We start from the raw sequence: 26512 nt of genomic DNA, 5'->3' as shown, positions 1-26512 counted from the left end.
ACTTCTTTTGGGTGAAAATTGGTGTCTCTTCTTGAGTTCAAGGGAAATGATCCCTATGAAATATCCTTAAAAAAATTGTGTAAGAAATCCCAATTTTTGAAAGGACCTTGATTTAGATACACTCACTTAAAAGTTAAATTCCTTGGTCTCTTCTATAATTCTATTTAGTATGATGGGGTGGTGGGAGAGATCAACATGGTGAATAATGGGAACCTGATTTTGAATCTTAGGTGGTGAGACCTCTTTCTTCTTCAATATTTATTTGTGTCTATTTCGAGACAATACTCTTTCGTTAAATAGTGATAAGTGAATTTGGAAGCATTTAAGAGAGAATTATTTTTCGGTTGCCTTTACTTACCATGTTCAACAGGTTAACTCTATCTCTTCTTCGACGTCTCGTTCAGTTGAGAACTTAACTTTTCATCTTGTCTGAGTTAGTTGGGCTCATCATAAGATGTTGGTTTTCTCTTGGCCGTTTTTGTAAGACACACTCTCATTTAGAGAGAACTTACCTAACGGGGGTAATTGTTGATCCTAGTGAGATCATGTCCCTTGTGTGTGGACTTGGTTGAGTTGGTCTTCCATCTCACTAGTGAGTTAGCCATGTGTGTGTGGTATAAGATCTTCCAATGGTTAGGTTGGCTGATAGTTGTTCTTAGAGAACCTATTTTTTTAATTATAGTTTTTCCTCTCTTTAGGAGGTAGGATTAACTATAGGGGTGATTTTCTTATGATTTGGCACACTCTAGTATGGTATATTTGGAGAGCTTGTGATATCATCTTTAAGGGTGTTTCAAAAACTATGAATGAAGCGGAGGAGGAGAGTTTATTTTTGTCTTGTAAATGATTTTTAAGTAGATCAGGGACAAATTCTTGCACTTTCTCTGATTGACTTCAGAATCATATCTTCTTCCTTCAACGATAACGGATTAAATGTTTGCCTTGGTTCTAAAACAGTATTAATTTATGATTTTATTGTTCTCTTAATGGATTCTAATCTATTGATGGTGAATTTGAGATGGCTCTAACATGTTTTCTATGTGGTTGGTTTTTAGTTGCTTGAACTTTTATCTGTAGGTTCCTTTAACCTAATGTGTTTGTTAAGTTGTTTCGGTGGTAGTTATTTTTCTTGTTGTATTTTATTTGTTTTCTCAGTAGTTTATTGGACATTTCTTCTTGAGCTTTACAATACTCTATGTTTAGATTTTACTGATTTTCATCTTTTTTTTAATATATCAATTACCATTAAAAAATCCATCAAATTTTACTTTTTTTTTTAATCCAAAAATAAAATTATCAATGTATACTGATCTCTAAAAAATTAAAACTTTAAGTATTTAAAGGTCAATATCCAACCCATCACAACCATGCCAATCTTAGAGGTTTACGCAAAAAAAAACCTTAATCAAGCCTCGCTCTAAAACGGTAGGATTACATTACATTGACTCTCCTATTCAATGCATTGCAAAAAGGTTTATCAAAATTTAGTGGAGTTTGAATTTTTCAACATTGGATAGTAAGTGGAGGATATCATCCGAATTTGAGTACAATCATGTGCAACTATGATGAAGGAATATTTAAACATTCACGAAATTAATCAAAAGTATCAATCATTTCCATCCAAACTTTTCTCATCAATGGCATTTTGTCAAAATTCTACGCCTTGTTCACAGCATCTATATTCAATATGGCAGCCAATTCCACAAACACTTTTTCTATTCAATATGGAGGCTAGGGTTTTGGTTAAGTAGTTTTATACTTTAACTTTTGTTTGCAACTAGAAAGTTATACTCTGCAGCATTTCTCTGTCAAGTGGGGTAGGCAAGACAATTAAAGCAACTTAATTAAATGTACCCCTAAGAATAGGTAAGTTTGGCAACAAGAAACGTGAATAGAGAAAGAGACCAAACAACAAATTAACAAAAAGAGAGCCACCAAAACAACTTTTTAGTAAAAGAATTCAACTTTTTGAACCCTATTTTGTTTGCTATTGGAACATTAATAAGACTCATGATTTTAGTTTCATTAATGTTAATTATTTCTCATGAACTCAAGTATATATTAAAAGAAAAGTATCATATAGTTTAATGAACCGTCCTCTTCATGATTTTAAAACAAAGTAAATAGTTATTAATCATATGTAATGGAGCATCCATGAAGCTATGTAAGGATGACAGGGCAGACCTAAATTTGTGGGGCCTACTCGCGTTCGAATCCGAGTCAACGGATAAAAATCCGAGTTAATTGCGTTCGAGTTCGGGTACCACCCAATATTTCAAATGCGAGTTTGAGTAGTGTGAAATCCGCACCCGAAACCATATCCGCTTAGTTTCAAATGCTGTTATATTTTATGCCCCTAAATATATTTTAATTCTACGGTATTTTTTCACACATTTAGATTGATGGAAAATTTCAATGTTGTTGTATTTTATGTGTTTTGCTGCAGGTTCGAGTTCGGGTAAAAAAACTCGAATCCAACGGGTGTGGGCATGTGTGTTATTTTGCCACCCGAATAGCCTTTGAGTTTAGGTTCGAGTTTGGGTCCTGCACCCGACCCTATCCGTTGCCATCCTTAAAACTATGCAATTTGAGTGTCTTAATGTATGTTTTTTTAGAAATCTTGGTATCCGCCCTTGCGACTGACTAATTCAAGCGGAACCAATCCCACCGTCCACAAGTGGGGGCCCCATTTAAAGGCAGAATAAAATTCTGTATGAACTGCCCTAACACAATGATTGATAACACAAGATTCGAACTCAAGACCTTGAGAGGAACACACTCTCAAGACCCAAGCCTCCACCGCTAGGCCAACCCTTAGGAGTTGTGTCTTAATATATGTATTATTTGGTGGGGCCAAATTGCGATGTATGCGACCAACAAAATTTGTCTTAATTATAAAACATCTCTTTAAAAGGCAGATGGATTAAGGGCTTTATTTGTCTTTTAAAAAAAAAAACGATTTTTTACGGTGTTATATAATTTTGTTTAAAAAAATTTATAATTTTTTAATAAAAAATTAATTTAAACTGTTATTTTCAAAATATTATTTTAGGTATTTTAACATTTTAAAAAATTATTTAAATTTAAAATAATTTTGAATAGTTTTCATAAAAATTATTTTGAGATAAATCTTTTTGAAAAAAATTATGATTTCAATTATATTTTAATCATTAATAATGTATATTTGTGTTATGCAATAAGTATGTAATTATGAATTGAGGGTTGAGTTGTGTTGAGTTGTGATGTTGGGTTGTTTATAGTGATTAAATGTTATAATGAGGAGTCATGCTGTGAAACTATATGTTTATGATGATTGTGTTAAGTATTGCTGAGATTGATTTGATTATGTGAAAGCATGTGTTGTGGCCTTACATTGGCGACCATTATGCTGAGTATTAGGTTGAACCAGTGACGTGGAATGACGATGAAAGTAAAGATGTATGTTGTATGTCTTGTATTGGATTCATACATCATATAGAGTGGAGATAGGTAGGACTTTGGTCTAGTGACGAGTGGATAGTTTAGTAACATATCTTTGACTTCCAAAAACTTTGGTACCACATGCATATTGAAGTAGAGATGATGAGTACACTGCATTTATTCTTGCATATATGAATGTCTATAATTTGTGATGATATTGAATTGTGTATGAAATTTATGAGTTGATATTCATGATTGATTGTACTATCTAAAATGTTTATGCGCCATTAACTTATAAGAATGAATTCTCACTTCTCCTTTGTTTGTTTTGTGGTGTCCTATATGATGTGGTACATATATTCAAGAGGAGTAATAGCTTTTGTGAGTTGGAAGATAACATTGAGGCTTTTCTTCAAATATTTTTACCATTTTTTGCGTTTATTTAGTTTTGGAGTTGCTCTGATATGTAACACTGGGGACGAGTTAATTTTTGGTTACATTTTATGTTGTGAGATGTTTTGAGCTATTGTCTTTGAGTTTTGATGTTGAGTTAAATAAATGACTTATTCAAGATTTTTTGAAGTTTATTCCGATGCCTAATAATTGTTTTGATGAGAAAAAATGATTGATAAGAATGTGTAATAACCTTTTGAATTAAAGTGATCATAATATTTTTTAAAGTAAAGATATGGGGAAATTAGGGTGTTACAACAACCGTATACCCACTGCCCCTTTTCTTTGTGGGTGTGGCTTCTGAGGGATCTAGGGGAAGATTTTCGTTTTCAATATACTCTTTAATCGGAGTGATCCAAGAAGGAGGGGTTGGCCAACCTATTGTCATCATAGATTTTCCCCTGGTTCAATACTTGGCATCTTCTTAGTCTCCTTGACAAATGAATGATTTATTCTAGGACATAGTGTATTGGCTAATCATGATAGAACATTGGCGCAAGTATTTTCTTCATGGGGAACGTGGGCGATTTCTTATTCTTTGAAATTTGATAACTTCTTAGTAGCCAACTTAAGGTACTTTTGCAACAAAGGGTACTTAGCTTGAGCATCTCCCTTGATTTGAGAAACGTCTAACTTGGAATCTGTTTGCAACTTGAGGCAATCTGCACTGACTTTTTTGGAAAACACTATTCCCTCCATTATCGCCTCGTATTCTATTTGATTATTGGTGCTTGGGAATTAAAATCTCAATAAGACTTCTATCATGAGGCCACATTTATTTTCTAGGATGACTTCTGCCCTGCTCCCATGGCTATTAGATGACCCACCAATGAAAACCGCCTAGGCGCGGTCTGGTGCCGACGATACTGCGCTCATTTATGCTAGGAAGTCGGCAAATAGTTGGCCTTTTATTGCCTTTCTCGCTTCAAAAGAAATTTTAAACTCGGACAAATCAATTGCCCAATTCATCAATCTCCAACCATGTTTGGTCAGTAGTCACATGCCTTAAGGGAAAATCTGTCTGAACCACTATGGAGTGCGCCAAGAAATATCTTCTAAATTTTCGTGATGCCATTACCACGACTAAGGCAACTATCTCAATTTTTTGATATCAGATTTCTTCTCTAGATAGGCCTTTTGATAAATATACCAGACTTTGCCCGATTTTTTGATATCGAGTTTCTTCTCCAGATAGGGCTTTTGATAAATATATCGGACTTTGCCAGACACCTGGTTCTCTTATGAGGACGATACTCACCGCCTCTTCGATAACAACTGGGTAGAGATACATGACCTCCCCCAACAATGGTCAGGTGAGTATCAACGAGGTAGCTAAAATCCTTTTCAAGGACTCAAATACTTCGTTGCATTCGGCATTCCATTCAAATTCTCCCTATTTCCTTAACAACTTGTAAAAGGGTAGTTGCTACTAAGTCTTATATTTTTTTTATCATATTTTTTATTCAATAATAAAAAATGGACCCTCAAAATTTTGAGACCATTGCTGTTGAGTCTATTGAACCAACTAAAGACCTGTACTGTTAAGTAGGGATTAAGTTTCAGTGACTTTGAAAATCTGTAACTTTGATAATTTTAGGCAAAAATAAATTTTTATTATATTATTATAATAATATAAATTATTTATTTGTTCAGCATATGTACTAAAGATACAGAGTCACTTGTAAAGTTATCCAAATCATTTCCATTAAGTAGTGATTGATTTGTTGGTCTCTCTTGTAATATGGGTTGAGCACCTTTATGCTCTTGTTATTTGTTTATCTTTGTTTCTGGAAAAAAAATCATTTAGTTATAAATGATATTTCCTCTGTCTCATAATATGTATCTTTTTTTTTTTTTTATTTATCTCAAATTATTTGAAATAGGACACCTATTGTAAGTCGGAGGGAGTATAATTTTTGTAGTCTCCAACTTTTAGTTTAACATATTTATCACTAATGAATTAATGTATTCTTTACATAAATATTTTCCTTTAGTCAAAACATTTGAATTTGTCTTATGTGAGATGATTGAAATCTCTTTCAATTTATTACAATTTCTAATGGAGTTGGACATACTAATTACAAACGGAACTTCAATTAATAAGAAAAAATATTGGAAATTCAAAGAAACTGGATAGAGGACATGCATGCATATAGCACTTTGGAGAAGAGTCAAATTAAACAATTGAATTGAATATCATGACAACGATTCGTACATAACTTGAAACTTAATTACTATATGTCATTTTCAAAAACAGTTTTGCAATCAAATGTTGAACTTTAATAGTATGAAATAAGAAGTGAAATTTCTACACAAATTATTCAGTCACATTCTCAATTCTCACTCAACCTCTTTCTTACTTCATGAATTTGTGGCTTTTGCATCTTCTAGAATGCCTTGTTGTCAAATTAGACGACGTGACATATTTCTTATACATCTCCGATGATACAATTTAGAACACCCAAATCAATAATATTCATTTGAGTTTTTTAAATAGGTCTCACATACTATTTTATTTTTTTAATTATTTAAACAATTTAATTATATTTTCTAAATATTGATATAATTTATTAAAAAATTTATAAGGGTCTTACCAAACCCCACACTATAATCCATTATAACCAATTTTGCAGAAAAATATATTCGCTTTTATTTATTGGTCTACGATATCCTTATGTCATTATTGTATGTACAGCAAAATAAAAAAACAAAGTCGTTGTATAAATGAACGTCACTCAATAAGAGAACGGAGGTTTAAGTAAAATACTAACAAAAATCTAATACAATGTCTTAGTTTTTGGTGATGGAATGTGTGATATAGGTGCTCTTAGTTGAATGAGTAGAGATCTACTCCATTTTCTAAAAAGAAATGGAGGTTCATTACTATAGTTTTGGGTGCATAAAATTAAATAAATAATACATGTACGTGTAATATACACATGAAACTATAGTAATGGACACTTCATTTCTTTTTAGGAAATGGAGTGGATCTCTACTCTAGTTAAATAAGGTTGAAGATATACACACCAAATGGATCTATGGCTCTACTTCCTGTAAGTAACGGCTAGTTCTCCCTATAACGACTAGTTCACGACATGACTTTTCTCGGCCTTCCTTTCTTTTCCTCGATACTTCCTCCTCTCTAGTGGTTCATCATGGATGTGGCATTGCTATTTCCTGAAACAAACCATTTCGGCATGCATCTAGGTGTTAAGAAAACAATGGTTAACTCTTCGGTGCAAAATCAGACCAAATCATTCTCAGCAGTGGTTGCAAAATGTTTGTGATATTCCTTTCAGCCAGCTTCCTTCTCCTTGCTTAAAGGGAGATAGATTAGCCATTATAATCCCGGAAGAAGCGTATAGACTTGTTATAGATGCCTGCAAACATCACCTTCATGGTCGAGTAGTTTGGTCCAAAGGTGCTTCGCCACTAACATTTGTTAATCTGAAAAATAAGCTTTTGGAGATTTGGCCGACCATTGGTAAATGGGGGGTGACTTCTCTAGGTAAAGATTTCTTCGAATTTGCTTTTTCTTCACTTGAGGATATGCAACGTGTTAGATCTGTTAGCGTCTAGTCGCTTCCTCAAGGAGTTCTGAAACTTTTTCCTTGGACAAAGGATTTTGTTCCATCTACTCTAAAGCAAACATCTAGTCAGGTTTGGATTAGAATTCACGGTCTTTCTCAGGAGTACTGAAGACCTAGAATTTTATCTACTGTTACAAGTAATATTGGCACTCCAATTTGTATTGACTCAGCATCTAACAAATCTGCCTTTGAAAGGCCTTTTGGTCATTTTGTGCGTGTCTTGATCAATTTGGATCTAACTAAAGAGTTGAGTTATAAAATTCTTATGGAAAGAGTAAGGTTTTCTTTTTTTGTTGACATTGAGTATGAGAAGATCCCTGACTTCTACACCTTCCTTGGTCTTACCTATAATTCATGCAAGAGGAAAGCTATTTCTGATGATAAAAACAAGGAAGTTGAGAAGAAATAGACAAGTCAAACATTCATTCCAATTGAAGGGAAGATAGCATAAAATGGAAAATCTCTTTAGCTTTCTGCTGAGAATGTTCATGTTTCTCCCAAAATTGCTGAACCCTTTCTTATCAATACTGGGGAAGCCTCCACTTCTCATTAAATTCCTATGGTAAATAAGGATGGCAACTTAATAGGGGACTATGACTCTCCATCCTCTAAAGAGGATGAAGGTAACTTAAAAAGTGAGTACATAGAGGCCACTCAAATGGTAAAGTTTGTTCCGAAAACCCATATTGAAGATGCTCATAAAGAGTAGTAAAGGACTTTCTTCAGCAGTCTTGGGCTAATATGGCTGAGGCTGAGAAAGATGATGATAATGGCGTGGATCTTTTTCCTGAAAGATACTTTCAACTTGTTACTTCAAAGAAAAGGAAAAGAAAGAAAACAAACTCTCTTGGAAATACAAGACATGTGTCTAGTCAAATTAAAATGACAATATGAATTGCCTCTTTTGGAACATTAGAGGAGTGACTAATAATGCTCCCAGACTGACCCTCGAGAAGTTGATTCAAAAGAATTTTCCTGATTTTGTCTTCATAGATGAGCCTTGGATGAAATTTGACAAGTTTCCTAAGACTTGGCTAACCAGGTTTGATTTTAAGCCTTTTGCTTTTAATAATAGGAATAGTTACTTGCCTAATCTTTGGTGCTTTTGCAAAAAGTGTTTGAATCCTGTCACTCTTATTAATGATGATCAACAGATTTCATTCACTTTAAGTTTTCAAAACAATTTATTAGGTTTTACTGTCGTGTACGCTTCTAATAATTACATCATTAGAAGGAACTTATGGAATAAACTTAACATCTCTCTCCCTAATATTCCTTGGTCCTTCATGGATAATGTGAAACCTGTAACACCCTTCTAAACCCCGCGGAATAATAAACAATATATTCAGAGTAAACATGCAAAAAGGATGCTACAACTCGCCGATAAAATTTCAAAACCAATGTCATACTTTTACCGAGGAAACAAAATAACAGTATTCACCAAAACATGTTTAACACAGCGGAAATAAGTTCATAAAGTTGAATAAATTCAAAACATCAGTTATCAACTCCAAGAGGTCACTACCTCATACCTCAAAAAAATTATTCAACAATTAAAATACGAGTTTATCATATAACCCTAAAACAAACGAGTGTTCCCCCAGTGTTACAAGACCAGAGCATGACACCTAACACTACTGACACATAACTTCTTCAGGTCGATGCAGAGGATTCTTGTCCCCCTCGGGTTCACTCAGGCCGACCCTATAGGTTGACTCATGCTGAGTAATTTTTCTGCATGAGCCGATGCAAAGATTCTTCAGGTCGACGCATGGATGTTTTATGCAGAATTTTTCTGCGATTTTGTGATTCTAGGTCTGCGATTCCTTGACCCAAAAACCCACTTTTCCATCATTTTAAACAATTTTAAGTCTTTGAATACATGTCTAAAACTATGGTTATTAACCACATCATCTTAACACAAATCCTATTATTCTATTGCATATTAACATTCCTAAATCATCCAAATTCATCCTATAGGTTCCAAAATCCCAAAATCCTAAAACCCACCATACATACAATAGAGATGAGCAATACACCTAATCAATTCTATTATCCACAAACCAATAATAGATGCTAAAAGGAATTAGTCACCCCTTACCTTAGCCAAATTCTTGGGTTCTTCCTCTTCCTCTGCTTCTCCCCTTTCACGTGTTCTTGAGTTCTCCCTTTTGCTTCTAATCTCCTTTCTCTCCAAATTCCTTTATTTTTTGAAAAATAGAAAATATCTAATAAGACCTAGATAGTTAACACTTCCCTTTTGCTAACCACTACACTAAGCCCAATTGCTTATTTTTCATAATTCCTTCAATAAATCACCAAAATTCCAAATAATTCTAATTAAATAATTAAATTTTAATTAAATTAAATAGTAGAAAATATGATGTGTTACAAAACCTTTATTCGAAACTCGAGATCACACCCACTTAGACTTGAAATTACATAAGTGTCCCTAAATATATATAATTCTACGGTGTTTTTTAATGTTGTTATTGTATTTTATGCCCCTAAATATATTTTAGGGTTAAGTATGTTTTTAGTCCCTATAAAATTACCTAAAATGGCTTTTAGTCCCTATAAAAAATATATTGACTTTTAGTCCCTATAAAATTACTTTTGCACTCAGTTTTAGTCCTTGTAGAGGGACCAAAAGTGAGTGCAAAAGTAATTTTAAATGGACTAAAATTCAATATATTTTTTTATAGGGACTAAAAGCCAAAATTGAGATATTTATAGGGACCAAAAACATATTTAACCCTATATTTTAATTCTACTGTGTTTTTCCACCCGTTTGGACTAATGGAAAATTTCAATGTTGTTGTTGTATTTTATGTGTTTTGCTGCTGGTTTGGGTTCGGGTGGAAAAACCTGAATTCAACGGGTGTGGGCGTAGATGTCATTTTGCCACCCAAATAGTCTTTGGGTTTGAGTTCGGGTTCGGGTGGTGATTTCGGATGCGAGTTTGGGTAGTGTGAAACCCACACCCTACCCTACCCGTTGACATCCCTATTGCAAAATAAGAAGGAAATACTACAAACCAAAAATCAACCACCAAACCTTCATTTACAAACAAGAAAAACTTAACCACTCATCGATCTGATCTATTCACCAGCCATAAGCATAATAGATCTCTGAAGAGAATCAATTGGAGGAAGAAGTACTATAACACTTATCAAAACAAAAGGAAGGCAACTGACTACCTATAACACCCCTAAATACCCGATCACTTGAGCGGGCCCCGCTCCCGATCAAACAAAGAAATGACAAAATTTAAAGCATGGGCATAAACTCACTTTCACGTCAAACTGATAGTCAAACACATCTAATGATTAACTACAAAGTGAACCTATCTAAAAAAAATTATTTCAATTCCAAATAGCTCAAATCACATAATGTTAGATCGAGACAACACCTATATATGTTACCTTCCCCTCCTCTAAACCCATAAACAACTAAAACACTCCTTAGATTAACCTTGAAAAGTCATTTGTTCTTGATGAGCTTGTTCCCGAAGACGAATTGCCAACTTCTACGTATAAGACTTAAAGAGGTGCTTTTACTAAACATGTTGATTAGAAGTTAGTTGCACCATGCTATCAACCATGAACTGCGAGTTTTAGAAGCAATACAAAAACATGGAAGTCTTGGTTGAACATTTGAAAATATTTTACCAAGAGTAAGCTAGGCATGAGCGGTTTAAAGTATTCAAGGCCCTTTTTCAAACTCGTCGAATTTTTCAAGTTGTCGAAGTGCCAACTTATTTCCCTTTTTTTTAATCTGTTGAATTTTTTTGAGTATTTCCTGAATTTTTTGGAGAATTGTTTGAATTTTTCCTCGTTTAAAAAATTATTTACTGTATCCAAACGACAATGATTTGAGGGTGTATTCTAAAAAGGGACCTACAATTTAGTAGGATACTATACTGTTTGACTCAACAGTTTCATTCAACTTTGTGGTTGATAGTTTACTTACACATATACAAAACCTCTTTAAAGAGAGCGAGTGAATTAATATGCGACTCGGCCAATAATTTCTTCAGTGGTATAAATTGATTTTCAAACTTTCTTTAAATTCAAAATTGACATATAATTTTCCTTAAAGACTAAATTGAGTGTCACATTTTTTATGAAGCAATAGCCTCTCTTGATTATAAAGCTCTCCCTTCTCCAGGTTCCACACATCAGAGTAGTTTTTTTTTTAAACAAAATCCCTAGGAATTAGCAGAATTATGCTAAGCCCAAACTAAAATGTTGTTGGAATGGAGTAACATAAGAGACTTGATATGAAGTGTTGATAGACAAAAAATTAACCATACATGAATTAAAAGAAACTGTACTCACATAAATGTATGAAACTCTATGTACATTTCTTACAACAATAGGCAAACTTTGTAAAAAAAAAAAAAAAACCACCCCAGAAGTCATAATACAAAATTTTCCATAATTTTGCTATAAACTATGGGGAGTTATTCTTTCTGTATTAAAAACAGTATGTCTTCTTGATGCTCCTGAATGATGAGTTATGTCAACACTATTATTATAAAATTCTTCACTATCAACTGGTGTTTCTAATCCATCACCATTTGATCCTAATCCAACATATTGTTGCACTACCAAAACTGAAGCACTTGCTGCAAAATCTGATGAAGCTAACAAATCACCTATTGCACCCATCTCAGGACACTCACTCCAATCAGTTAACCCTGCTGTCAATGGCGATATCATTCCATGACCTCTTCCAACTATAAATAGATCATGTATATCATCCATTGTTCTTATTGCTGCTACTGTTTCCTCTCCATTGTTAACTACTTTCTCAAAGTAGTTAAACGAATCATCGTTCAGGTATCTCATTCTAAACTCGTGTATTAGTTTATCGTCAATTCGTTTTTCTATATCATTATCTGTTTCAACTGTTAGCACGCTTGGTTCGTCTGGATTGATTCCGTGTTGATGAACTGGTTCGCTTACTTTTTCGCCCGGGACAAACCGCATTATGGTTAGGCTTATAGCTGTATGTTCGAACATTCTCCATCCGTAGCATAACGCTTCTCTGTCGTCTGGTCCACCGAAGAACATTATTGCTACATGATGTGATACTTGGTTTGAGTCTAGGCGGTTTAAACCGTTTAAGCCTCTATCGACTAGGATTCCGACCGAGCACGGTGCGTTTGCTAGTACGTTTTGGTTGATTGTTCGAAATGACATGTTTGTAGGTTCCATTCCACCATCGACTGTTTGTTGTTTATGAAAGGGAATGATGATTAGCGATACGCGCTTCTCTTGTGCTAAATTGCATATATCTTCATGCATTGTTGAGTAAGGGGAAACTGCTGTTAATGGCTGGACCGAGACGAATGAAGTGTTTTGTTCGTAGTTTTTAAATGCGGTGATTATGTGATCGGATTGAGCTTCCGTTCGGTTAAGTGCTACCTGTTCTGGTTTTGTTGTGTTGTGGACAATAAGCATTGCTGATGTGCGGCCGCTGAGTTCGACCAAATGAAGCATGTAGAGACATATAGGCGAATTCTTTGTTGGATTCGAGGCTTCAAGGAGGTTGATCATTGTTGGCACATTTCGAGGACTATGGACACAAACTAGTATTCTAAATTCTCCATCAGGTTTTGATATCTGAATTGATCTTCTTTTGTAATTTATGTTTCCCCTTGATGGTCTATAAATTATCGATACAACAGGTACAACTACTCCGGTCATTATTACGGTTATAACCACCATGACGGCAAATGATGCTTCATCGAAAATCTGCATAAAGTTTGAAGTAGTCAAAATGAGTGATTCATTGAGAGGAATAAGCAAAACAATGAAAATACAAATAGCAATCAATAGTACTATGATAGCATTAACACCTTTTGGTCCTTTCCAACATTGAGAACAATCAATTCAATAAGGCCTTTTGTGTTCATGAGCAATCCGAGGGTAGCGCCTTCGCGGATCGGCATTTGATAAAAGAATGCAACAGCTAGAGTTCCAATAATTTTGCCAATGCAAGCAAGAAAAATGACAAAAATAAGAATACTCCAAGTCCAAGACCCTCGTACGAGTCCTATATCGGTTTTTAACCCACTGATTGCGAAAAATAGAGGGAGCAGAAGTCCCGAAACAAAATCCTCAAGCTTTTCCACAAGTGTAACACCAAGTGGTCCACTCGGAATTGCTAAACCAAACACAAAAGCTCCGAAAACAGAATGTGTTCCAATAGCATCGGTGATGAAACCGGAGATCATGACACCGGCTAATATAAGAGATATATAGAATTCACTGAATGATTCACCTTCAGGTGTTTTCCTAACTACCCATGAGGCTGCTGGTCGAACGGCGTAAATACAAAAGGCGACAAACGCTGCGCCCGACAATAAAACCCAAAGGGAAGCAAAAGAACTTGTTTCATTTTCAGCCAGTGCAATTGCTAAAGCCAAGAGAATCCAAGCGCACACGTCATTAATGAGTGCAGACGAAAGAGCGAGCCTTCCTAAATCCGTGTTAATAAGTTTTAGCTCGGCGAGGATTCGAGCTAAGACAGGAAAAGCAGTGACAGATAGAGCGACGCCGAGGAACAGAATATAAGTTCCTTGGTTTATGTCACTGTTAAGAGTATGCCTATTCGAAAGGAAGGAAAAAGAAGCACCAATGATGAAAGGCAAAACCATGCCAGAAATCGCTGCAAAGACCGCCTTTCTCCCTACGCTGCGCAAAATAGTTACGTCCATCTCCACACCAACCAAGAAGAGGAAATAAAGTAAACCAACGTTCGCCATTGTTTCAATCACCATCACACTTCTTAGAGGGAAAATCGCATTGGCAAATACTTCGCTTTTTCCAAGCACCGAAGGACCTAATACTACCCCGCCCTGCACCGATGAAAACATCACATCTATCAGCAATGCAATGCAATGCAACACAAAGGCCTTTTTTGTGTTTGAAAAGAAAAGAACTAACCAGAATTTCGGCTATGACACGTGGCTGGCGAAAGGGCCTGAGAATAAAGACAAACATGCGAGTGGCTGCAACGACTAAAGTTAATTGCAAGATGAAAAGTGGGAGAGAATAATCCAAAGGGTTATCTCCTTGCCATATTCCATTTGTTGTAATCATGGTTGGTGCATAACACACTATATATGCATCTGTTCTGTTTCCTCTATCTCCCATTTTTTCCTTGTTAATCCTCTATTGATATATAACAACTTTCACCTAATAGAGGATTTTGTCATGTGTCAAACTTGCATTACCAATGCACTAGCAGCATATAATAGAAAAGATGGTTTAAATCTTGCAGATGGATGATAAGGAGGGAAAATAATGTAACAAGAAGAAGAAGGATAATTATTATTTTTGTTTTGTTTGATGAAAATCAGAAATTAGAGGAAGGAAGAGAGAAAGGAAAAGGTTGGTTTTGTTTTGGTGGTTTTCCACTCCAAGTGGAAATTGTAGTTAAATTCTATGGTCAATGTTGTGGAATCTATTTTAAGAGATCTTATGATTTGATATATATAATGTGAGTGATTTTTAGATCAAGAATAAACATGTGTATAAAAATTTAATCAGATCTCTTATCTGAACAAAATGCTATCAGTTAACAAAATTGATTCAGTTTAGATTCTTATTAAGAAACATGACATTTGCAGCTTTTGCAAATCAATCACAAATCAGCAATATATTATTTCTTAATCTCATATTAAGAATAAAAAATTGAATTGTCTAAAATCAATTGCCTAACTAAAATACATAATGTTTTTAACAATTAAAAACTTATAAACTATTATATTGAATATCTTGGTATAGTATTTGCAACAACAAAAAATCTGAAGTTCCTCTCAAAACCTTTTGTAGAAGTTCCTTTTATTTGTTTTTTCTTTTCAAAATAAAAGCTCCTTTTGTTTGTTAAGAGGTTTTCTTAAATCTTGTTTGGATCAACTTCTCTTAAGAAGATAAGTTTGATTTAAGTCAGGTAAAAACACTTCATTTTTTATGTTACTTTATATAATTTGAAAACCTAAATACAAAAAACATATTTTGAATACCAGTTTTTTTTCAGTTAATGATGCCATGTGTATTTCTTCAGTAATATTTATTTTATTTTGAATAAATTAATATGTATATTTTTTAAAACATAAAAGATAACTTAAAGGTGGTGCCAAAAATATTCAGAACTAATGATTTATTTGAGGATGTCAACCTCATTATTCTCCAATTCATAATACACAGAAAATCCAAGTTTGAAGATGATTTTATGGCATCTTCAAACTAGATGTTGTGGTTAAGAGTTAAAATTAAAACTACATGGGAATATTTGTTGGATACTCATGTGGATGTTTGTTTACAGTCTCCTTCAGCCATTTCTCCTGCTCACGGAGATTGGTCGGAGGAACGTCATAAACGTCATTAAACAGGTCTGCAAGGGGAGGTTTTTCTACAATCTCGGCAACTTGAATCGTCTGTAGAAGCTGTAGCAGGAAATTTTTGAGTTAGAATAACTATTCAACAATGTTTTTAGGGATCCATTTAAATCAAATTCAAGTCATGACTATAGTTTACCTGCTGTCTCAAACTGTTTCGAAGCTCAGACTCAGCAATGTCATTCCACCAGCCATTCCTTTCTATCCACTTTCTAAATCTCGCCACAGGATCACGTGCCGATCTCCACCAATCAATCTCTTTGGCAGGACGATACTTGGTAGAGTCATCTGACGTGGAGTGGTGTCCTGCTCTATATGTAAGAGCCTGAAAAAACAGAAGAAACATATACAACATTGGTCTGCCGTTAAACACGCTGCAATATGAGACCACATACCAGCATCTTTTTTAACATGCCCAAAGATTTGGCTTCAAAGGTTAGTATCATTTTACTTCTATTAAAATTGGTCTCTTTTCGCTAACTGCCATTTGACGAGCAGCTTGAACAGCAGTATAAATGGCCAGAGCATCATTCCCATCTACACGAATACTACGAACTCCATAAGCTTGTCCTTTTACAACAATACCATCACCTATTTTTAAACACAAAAACCAGCACAACATGCTGTTAGACATTGCAAGACAATGCTAAAGAGCTAGACAGTTAGAAGAAATTGAAACAGAAGGAACAGAGAATTACTTCGAAACTGATCTGATGTAGGGGTACTGATAGCCCATCCATTATTCCGGCATATAAAAATGACCGGGGCCTCCATTACCGCAGCAAAATTTAATCCGGCATGGAAATCTCCCTGTCATAGCTCATAACTCAATCTATTACAATATGAAAAACAAAAGAAGAAAATCTTAACATATCGAGGATCCTTGATAATGATCGCACATGAAAACAAAATCATTCTATCACAAATCCATGCCGTGTTTAAATCACACAGAAGTCTCCTTTCATAAATGGGGGAAATGAGTCTTACTATCATAGAAATTGTACAATTTACCTCACTTGAACCGCCATCTCCGAAGTAAGTTACGGCACATGCATCCTTTTTGTCCATCTTTAAGGAATATGCAGCTCCAACAGCATGGGGAATTTGCGTACTACAGATCAAAGTAAATGTTTCCTTTTTTAACCTTCATAATCATTGGGGAAAATAGCAGCAACAACAATAATAATATCGTACATAGATCAAAATTTTCAATACTTACGCAATGGTTGATGCTACAGTCATATAGTTGTGCTTGTTAGACCCATAATGGATGGGCATCTGCCTTCCTTTCCCATTATCAAATTTATTGGAAAAACATTGATTTGCAAATTCTTGCAGAGTGAAACCACGCCATAACAAGACCCCCGGTTCCCTATACTGCATGCAATCAATCCTAATTTCTCTAAGATCATTTCAAGTCTTAACAAAATAGTTATCTCTTTACCAAAATCATAACAAATAAAAAAAAAGTTGAGTATATGGCAATGTTGGTGTCCGAAACTAACACAGACATTTGTGATTACGTTTAATTTATTCATTTTTTAAATTATTATCGGTGTTGACGTGTTAGTGTCGGTGTCGTGTTTCCGGTGTCTGTGTTTCATAAATGATAAGCTTCATAGATGATAAGTAACCTGGGGAAAGATAATATCATCCATGAAAAGAGCTGCAGCAGATGCAATGTTGATAGCCTCTTCCCCGCTTGTTGTTAAATAAAATGAGATTCTTCCTTGTCTTTGCGCTTCATAGAAGATAGTATCCATAGTTTGAAGTGCAACCATGTTATTATACATTTTAACAGCAACGTCCTCACCAACCTAACACCAATATTTATTTATTTATTTTCACACAGCAGAAGCAAATCAATGAAAATGAACGTGAAGTTAGTGAAAAAAAACCTGTACAGACTGAGTCCCTGAAATCAGGTCCCCATAGTCATCAAGAACACGGTAACAAGGGATTCTCTCTTGCGTTGATTCGGATAAAAACTTCATTTGAGGGATGAATTTGACATCTCCTCCAGGAAAATCTAAAACCTGGTCGTGAATGGAAGGGTTAGTCGCAGTGGTGGAGTTAAAGCGACGTGGAAGAAGATTGGTGAGATTAGGTTTCCGACGATCGGCGAGAAGAGGAGTGATTCGATATTTGAAGTAGGTGAGGATGGTGGTGGATTTCTTCATCATGGTGCATATGAGAAAGTGAAGAAACAAAATGAAAGTAGAGATTCAGACGGTGAGAATGGCAATGGATTTTGAAATTATTATATTGAGTAAATTATTGAAATGGCTACTCGGAGATTGTAAATATGGTTATTTTAGTTAGGAAATTAGGTAGTGGACAAAAAGATGATCCAATCCAAATTGAGGGAAAATAAGATGAACGTCAGATGTTACGTGGGAAGTCTATCACGTGAAAGAATAATCACTGCCACGTCATACACTACTCACTCTGTTTTTTGGATATACATGTTTCCGTGATGAGCACACGCGTGTCAGTATTTGATAGTACTTCATTTGTTTTTTTTCTTCTTCTTTCGATGAAACTAGTAAAGGACCCGTGCGTTCGCACGGGTCACGCAAAGTCGATATAAATAATAAATAAATATATAAAGATAGTTAATAAATATATACAAAAGATACACAAATTAAAAAGAAAAAATATTGAAATTATAATTGTTATATAAATATTAATTTAAAATTAGTTTCATTTAATATGAAATTCATATAATTAGGTAGTTAGACACCATTGTGTCCGCACTCGTACGTTATTCTTTAAAATATACCATAAGTATCCATTACCCCTGGGTTCGCATGGGTCGCGTAATAATTTATATAACCAATAATAATATTATTATGTAAATTGTTTTAAAATGTACCACATATAAATTCATTAATTATTATATTGTGTATGAAAATTCATTCTGATATATATATTTGTTTAGAAATCAATTTATTTGAGCATAATAAATTTTAGCTTGTCAAAAATATATAACAAAAAATATACCAAAAAAGGGAATATATTAAATTTTTTTGGCGAAAAATATAGAAGACAAAAAAAGCAATGAATGAAGATAATTAATATTAAATTAAGTAGTAAAGGAATTGTAAAAATTAAATTGAGTTAATGTAATTAAAAATAAATCGAATTCAATTTTGAAAGAAATAAAGTGAAGACCCAATGTAAATAGTTCAATGTATTAAATTTTTTCAAAATTAACAGAGTGATGTGTATATTGATAAAACGATATTAATTATTCATTTGAAGAATTTAATATAATTTTAATGTGGTCATCTAAAAAGCCAGTATACCAGTTTCCCACGTTTTTTGCACGTTTCCCTACTGAGTAATGATAATGTATGTGAAGATGTACTTTGGGAAAAGAAGACTAAAGAGGTTGGAACGTTTCAGTGTATAAGTGGATGAGAGGAACTTGAAATTAGGTTTTAATCTCAGAAGCGAAATCCACTGCATCTGTTGAACGAAAATGGGTACCTTCTCCCAGGTTAAGAAAGCATGCAGGTTGTGGATTCTTTTCTTCTAAATCCAAAATATTTCTTTCATATTCTTTAAGAGTTTGATTTTGATTTAACCTTGTTCTTTATCATGCAGAAATTTAAAATTTATTATGGTTGAAGATCGTTTACAGCGATTCGCCATTAAAAGGAAGATTAGAGAAAGATCTAAACTACTGCGCATGAGGGCGAAGATGAAGAAAGAGCGGGTTACGAAGGCGTGCACTGATTTGGCTGTTTATGTACGGGACAATGTTGCATGCATGTGGGAGAGTGATAGCAAGGTGAGGAACATCGGAGGGGTGTGGCAGAATGAGATGGTTGCAATCAATTGGATGCTTCGTCATGAAAGAATCAGATCTGGAGTTAGGTTTGCTGTTGTTGAAGATGTTCAGTTTGTAGCTGATGTTATGGGCAGTGTGGGATTGGATATGAAACCCAGAATGGTAGAGATATCAGATGGAGTGTGTGTTGGTTGGATACGCTTTGAAAATGAAAGGTATAACTTTATTGTTCAGAGTTTTACGAAAAGTTTGAAAATATGTTAGATTATATTTTTTGGGTTTTAGAATCATAAAATGCTTGTATTATGGATGACAGTGAATGGAAGATCTGGACAGAGTTGGTGAAGAAACTGAAAACAATGGTTAGGATTGTATTTGTTGACATATAATGTTGTATAACATTGATATTGAATGCTTTTCATCTAATCCGTATGTTTCTGGAATTTTTTTAACACTGTTATGAATGTAAAATGCAGGTTTAGAAGATGGTGATTTGTTGATGTCTTAATGGTTAGTGTGGATGCATTGATGACGACTTTTTGAAGAACAATATTTTTTGGTTTAATCATTTACCTTGTTTTAGTAATTTTGCATTCTTAATTTGAATGTAATTTTAAGAACTTGTTTTATTTAATGTTCAGAATTTTTGTTTGGTTATTAATTTGCTATGGATTGATAAGAACTTATGTAATTGCTCTGATAATCTGTTATATTAATTTACTGTTATGTATGTTATGATAATCTGTTATGCAATTGCTCTTATTTTCTAGTTTTGTATCAGTCATTGTTTTACAGATACAATTTGTTATTGATTTGGTATGCTTTATATTTTACTTATTTATGGAAGATATGTGAAGTTAGTAGGGGAATATATATGACTAAAGTCCTGGGGATGTACAATATTTAAATTATTATATAAATTTGTTTATGTTGGGCTTAGATTTTGTTAAGTCTATGTAATTTTTTTTCAAAATATTATTAGTTCAATACAATTGTTAATAGTAGATTTGCAATAAAATATACATGTGACAATCATTGTCTATTTGAAAAACTTTAAACAGTTGAATTCTGATGCCCAACAAAAATGTTTTGACATTGTGTGGATTTGATATAATAAATTAAATATACATGATATGAAATGGGAATATATTATGATGCATTGCTTAAAAAATATATTCCACATATTTTGTCTGTTAAAATTATTTTAATGTGTATTTAATTGTGGTAAATAAGATGTAAATAATAATAACAAATTAATATATTGGTAATTTTGTTATATAAAAAAAAAATTATTAGTTTTAATATGATGAGTGGGTTATTTTAAAAAAGAATATGTTAATTATTAATTGTGTTTGTTAAATAAACATATTAGTCAATCGCTTCTACATTTCTTGGGCTATTGGGAATTTTCTTGGTCAGGGCAACCCAACAATTATCTTGGCCCATTGGAAATTAATAGCTGTAAATTGCCAACATTATGAGGAAGCAGAGAGACAGGTTATAAATTCATTTTTTATTGAAAACAAAAGCACCCTCGGCAAACCAAACGCGCGAGCTTTCTGAACAGTGCGGTAATTCCAGATTTCCTGCATGGTAGAGAAGATGACCGGAGAAAGGAAAACTGTCCACGGATGTATATCAGACGAAGACGGCGTAGAAATCAGGTACTGCTTTTCATCGTTACTTTAAGAATATAAATCTGATTGTTATTATTTCAAGTTTCAGTGTTGAAGCATTATTGTTTCTAAATGGGTTGAGATGCATGTGTTTGGTAAAGGCGAAAATTTATCTGCAATTGAAAATTTTTCTGAAATCAACTTTTTAAAGATTAACGGGGATATATGCCCTCTTATGGCTATTATAGATGTGGGGGTGACGAAACATTGTCGGTTGTGTCGTGTTTTTTCTGTGAAGTTTTTTTTAGTGTTCTCTAAGTATGTAGGTGTATGTTAAATAAATACGTACCAAGAGTCGTTAGGGTTAATGTGTATTTCAAACTGAATTTGCAAAAACAGATTACATCAGGTTCGATTAGTGATTCTTGGGTTTTTACTACTGTTGGGTATGCATTTTTTTTTGTATTAAGTCTGTGTTTCTATTAAGTATCGTTTTACATATTTGTTTGTTCATATTCTGAATATTTGGTGATTGTTCAACATCATTTCCTGTGAATCATCAGTAATCTTGAATTTGTTCGTATAAAGATAATTTTTATTGAGTAATTCAAATGGCTTAATAATTTCGTTAAATTTATAAGACAAATATTTAACTATTGTTGTGATTGTTTTTGGTTGTTAGCGACGAAGGGGCATGGAGGTTGATAGATGGGTTGGTTGCTGAAACGGGGTACAATGCAGATAAGGCAAAAAAAGCTTCGAAGAAAGCGCAAAGAGCAAAAGAACATGGGAAAGTACATCGGTTTGATCAAATAGCTACGACATCCCCCACTGCAGTTCCTCAACCTTCAACTCATGAAAATGTTGTGATTCTGGATGTAAAGGAGGAGCCAATGGAAGAAACGATTGAGGATAAAACGATTGACAGTGTTAATGGGGATCCAGGGATGGTTTCAAAGAAAAATTTGTGTGGTGAACGAAGTGTAGGAATTAAAGAAAAGGAAAAAAAGTCAGTTCGGGCAGTTTCATCACGGGGAAAAGTCAATCAACATATATTGAGAAAGGGAAATCAATCAAAGAAAGGGAAAGGGAAGGCGTCTACTGATATTAGAGAGGAGTTGTCGAATGGCGCAAAGAAATTCACTTGGAAAACTCGTATTACAAACGGCAAAAAAAGTGCAAAAAATGTGATGGTAAGATAACACAATCTAATGTGATTCGTATTCATTTAATATAGGAACAATATGAAATGTAAGCTAAAATATATGTGTATTTATGCAGCATTTTCCAAAGGACATAGCTAAGAAATGCCTCCGAGTATATCAGGATGAAATTAAAGTTGTAGACGCGGCGACTCGAAATGTGTTCAACTGCAGGCTTCATAAGGCGAGGAGGAAAGGAGTCCCAAGCACTTATGAAAGGTACATGGCTCAGGGCTGGTATGAATTAGCTAAGAGTATCAAACTTTGCAATGGCGATACTTTAGTCTGGAGCATGTTGCGGTTTTCTCCTTATGTGCATTTAATCGTGGAAAGGCGTTAGGATGGGGACTTTGTAAAGTGCTGTTTTTTATAATTCCGAATGATACAATCAAATGTTTTTGTAATTGTAAAAACCTGTATAACATGAGTTTAATCTTTGTGTAATAATGTTGGATTTTATTTCAACCATTCTACCATTACAAACAGAAACTTGATATGTGTTGTTTAACACTGACAAATAGAAAAAGGATATAATGTATAATTTAATCATTTGGAGGCAGTTTTATTTGTGTAATAAAATGATAAAACATCCAATGAATTTAATAAAATATTTTAAGATGGGTGTACTATGTTTATGAAGCAAACTTCTTTCTATAATGTACATTGTTTTCGATAATGGTTGTTGATAAATATCCTGATTATATTAAATTATGGGACTGATAAAAGGGAACTGTAAAAGAAATCGGTAATAATTTACCTTTTAAAAAAGTTTAATAGCTGAATAAAATAAAAATTTTGTAGGCCTTAATTGTTGAAAATCAAGACATAACAACTTTTTTCCTTAAATATGTAAGTCATATTAAGTAATCTTAAAGGTTAAAAAATATATCAAAAGAAATGGAAATTTAAAAAATTTATGTCGCGTCCCAATTAAAATTTCCAACATGTTAAGGGCCAACATGATGGGTTTTGTTATAATATTATTGAGAAATATAAATTTCATATTTTGTTGATAGAATATTAGTTTGAAATATATTTTTCATAAAATACGAATATAGTATTTGTTTGTCTGCACATTATATGTGTTTTTTGTATGTTATGGATAAATATAGTGACATCTATCTTTAATGTGGTTTTTTTAATGTAAATATGAAAACTATAATTTTGTTACAATGCTGTCCTTTATAAATAGTTAGTGCATCTATTATATATTGATTACAATATGTGTGGACATGTTGCACGGCCCAACATTTAAGTGTGTGCCAATTATCATATATAGGAAGTTGTTGAAAAATGGTCATGACTTGGTCTATTATAACCAAAAAACTGTTGAGTATCCAAAAATAAGCATTTAGATTTGATTGGAAACGTGCGCTCGGACTTCCTATATTAACCAATTGTATTACATTTGAATTAAAGTAACCTTTCAGATACATTTGTTTCCTTAACTATTATATTAAATTATCGTCGTTTGGTTCAAGAAGTATAGATAGAGAGGTTGGGACCCTAAGTGAAGAAACATTACTTCTCCAAAGGACGTTAGGGTTTCGTACTGGTGAGGAACAGTTGGTCGACACAGCAAAGAAACTTTCGCTTGGCAATGACGTACTCTCCGCCATATGACATTCCCGATCGGTGAGTTGCATGTATACTGAATGTATAGATCATATAATAAATATGTAGATGTTGTTTTTTCTGAAGAGATGTAAATATCATTTAGCTTGAATGCTTGGATTGTCTGTTAAATATGTAGATTTTGTTAAATCTGAAGAAATGTAAGTTGCATGTTGATTGTTGTTGTTTTTTTCCGCTATAATTTTTGTTGTTGCAATTTTTAGGACTATCGAGGAACTTGGAATGGAGAACAATTGGGAAAGACTGAGGAGGGAGGCTGGGATTCGCAGGGTGTTGGAACTGATTCATGTTGTAGTGGAATGGAGGAAAGTTTGGGAGAGGAATAATCGGAAAAAATGGAAGGGATGCCTTTGGAGACGCAAAACTGATTTTAAGGCAATAATGGCTGGTCTTGCGAACAGTCGCACTTCAGTTGAATGGAAGGCAGCATGGCAATCAAGCAAATCTGGGGTGTACAGAAAGCATTCTGCAAACACTGAAGCAAGAATTATCTTTATACGAACAAATTCAAGATTACTGATGATTCACAGGAAATGATGTTGAACAATCACCAAATATTCAGAATATGAACAAACAAATATGTAAAACGATACTTAATAGAAACACAGACTTAATACAAAAAAAAATGCATACCCAACAGTAGTAAAAACCCAAGAATCACTAATCGAACCTGATGTAATCTGTTTTTGCAAATTCAGTTTGAAATACACATTAACCCTAACGACTCTTGGTACGTATTTATTTAACATACACCTACATACTTAGAGAACACTAAAAAAAACTTCACAGAAAAAACACGACACAACCGACAATGTTTCGTCACCCCACATCTATAATATCCATAAGAGGGCATATATCCCCGTTAATCTTTAAAAAGTTGATTTCAGAAAAATTTTCAATTGCAGATAAATTTTCGCCTTTACCAAACACATGCATCTCAACCCATTTAGAAACAATAATGCTTCAACACTGAAACTTGAAATAATAACAATCAGATTTATATTCTTAAAGTAACGATGAAAAGCAGTACCTGATTTCTACGCCGTCTTCGTCTGATATACATCCGTGGACAGTTTTCCTTTCTCCGGTCATCTTCTCTACCATGCAGGAAATCTGGAATTACCGCACTGTTCAGAAAGCTCGCGCGTTTGGTTTGCCGAGGGTGCTTTTGTTTTCAATAAAAAATGAATTTATAACCTGTCTCTCTGCTTCCTCATAATGTTGGCAATTTACAGCTATTAATTTCCAATGGGCCAAGATAATTGTTGGGTTGCCCTGACCAAGAAAATTCCCAATAGCCCAAGAAATGTAGAAGCGATTGACTAATATGTTTATTTAACAAACACAATTAATAATTAACATATTCTTTTTTAAAATAACCCACTCATCATATTAAAACTAATAATTTTTTTTTATATAACAAAATTACCAATATATTAATTTGTTATTATTATTTACATCTTATTTACCACAATTAAATACACATTAAAATAATTTTAACAGACAAAATATGTGGAATATATTTTTTAAGCAATGCATCATAATATATTCCCATTTCATATCATGTATATTTAATTTATTATATCAAATCCACACAATGTCAAAACATTTTTGTTGGGCATCAGAATTCAACTGTTTAAAGTTTTTCAAATAGACAATGATTGTCACATGTATATTTTATTGCAAATCTACTATTAACAATTGTATTGAACTAATAATATTTTGAAAAAAAATTACATAGACTTAACAAAATCTAAGCCCAACATAAACAAATTTATATAATAATTTAAATATTGTACATCCCCAGGACTTTAGTCATATATATTCCCCTACTAACTTCACATATCTTCCATAAATAAGTAAAATATAAAGCATACCAAATCAATAACAAATTGTATCTGTAAAACAATGACTGATACAAAACTAGAAAATAAGAGCAATTGCATAACAGATTATCATAACATACATAACAGTAAATTAATATAACAGATTATCAGAGCAATTACATAAGTTCTTATCAATCCATAGCAAATTAATAACCAAACAAAAATTCTGAACATTAAATAAAACAAGTTCTTAAAATTACATTCAAATTAAGAATGCAAAATTACTAAAACAAGGTAAATGATTAAACCAAAAAATATTGTTCTTCAAAAAGTCGTCATCAATGCATCCACACTAACCATTAAGACATCAACAAATCACCATCTTCTAAACCTGCATTTTACATTCATAACAGTGTTAAAAAAATTCCAGAAACATACGGATTAGATGAAAAGCATTCAATATCAATGTTATACAACATTATATGTCAACAAATACAATCCTAACCATTGTTTTCAGTTTCTTCACCAACTCTGTCCAGATCTTCCATTCACTGTCATCCA

General features: G+C 33.5%; 2 protein-coding genes across 2 annotated transcripts; both read right to left on the bottom strand.

The window, feature by feature from the left end:
- Positions 1-11799: 11799 nt before the first annotated feature.
- LOC131655510 (cation/H(+) antiporter 15-like) lies at positions 11800-14827 on the bottom strand. Its single transcript, XM_058925365.1, has 3 exons — positions 14420-14827; positions 13330-14331; positions 11800-13225 (listed from the first exon to the last, which is right to left on the bottom strand). Exons 1-3 carry the CDS (start codon positions 14627-14629, stop codon positions 11912-11914), a joined length of 2526 nt encoding a protein of 841 aa, XP_058781348.1. The 5' UTR covers positions 14630-14827; the 3' UTR covers positions 11800-11911.
- Positions 14828-15623: 796 nt separating this feature from the next.
- Positions 15624-18187, bottom strand: LOC131655508 (2-oxoisovalerate dehydrogenase subunit alpha 2, mitochondrial-like). The gene is made up of 8 exons (XM_058925364.1): positions 17775-18187; positions 17511-17693; positions 17096-17253; positions 16888-16987; positions 16575-16686; positions 16328-16467; positions 16016-16201; positions 15624-15924 (listed from the first exon to the last, which is right to left on the bottom strand). Exons 1-8 carry the CDS (start codon positions 18057-18059, stop codon positions 15757-15759), a joined length of 1332 nt encoding a protein of 443 aa, XP_058781347.1. The 5' UTR covers positions 18060-18187; the 3' UTR covers positions 15624-15756.
- Positions 18188-26512: the final 8325 nt, after the last annotated feature.

This window comes from Vicia villosa, linkage group LG3, assembly GCF_029867415.1.
Source record: "Vicia villosa cultivar HV-30 ecotype Madison, WI linkage group LG3, Vvil1.0, whole genome shotgun sequence".
NCBI classification, from domain to species: Eukaryota; Viridiplantae; Streptophyta; class Magnoliopsida; order Fabales; family Fabaceae; genus Vicia; species Vicia villosa.
This window is presented reverse-complemented; position numbering and strand designations above follow the sequence as displayed.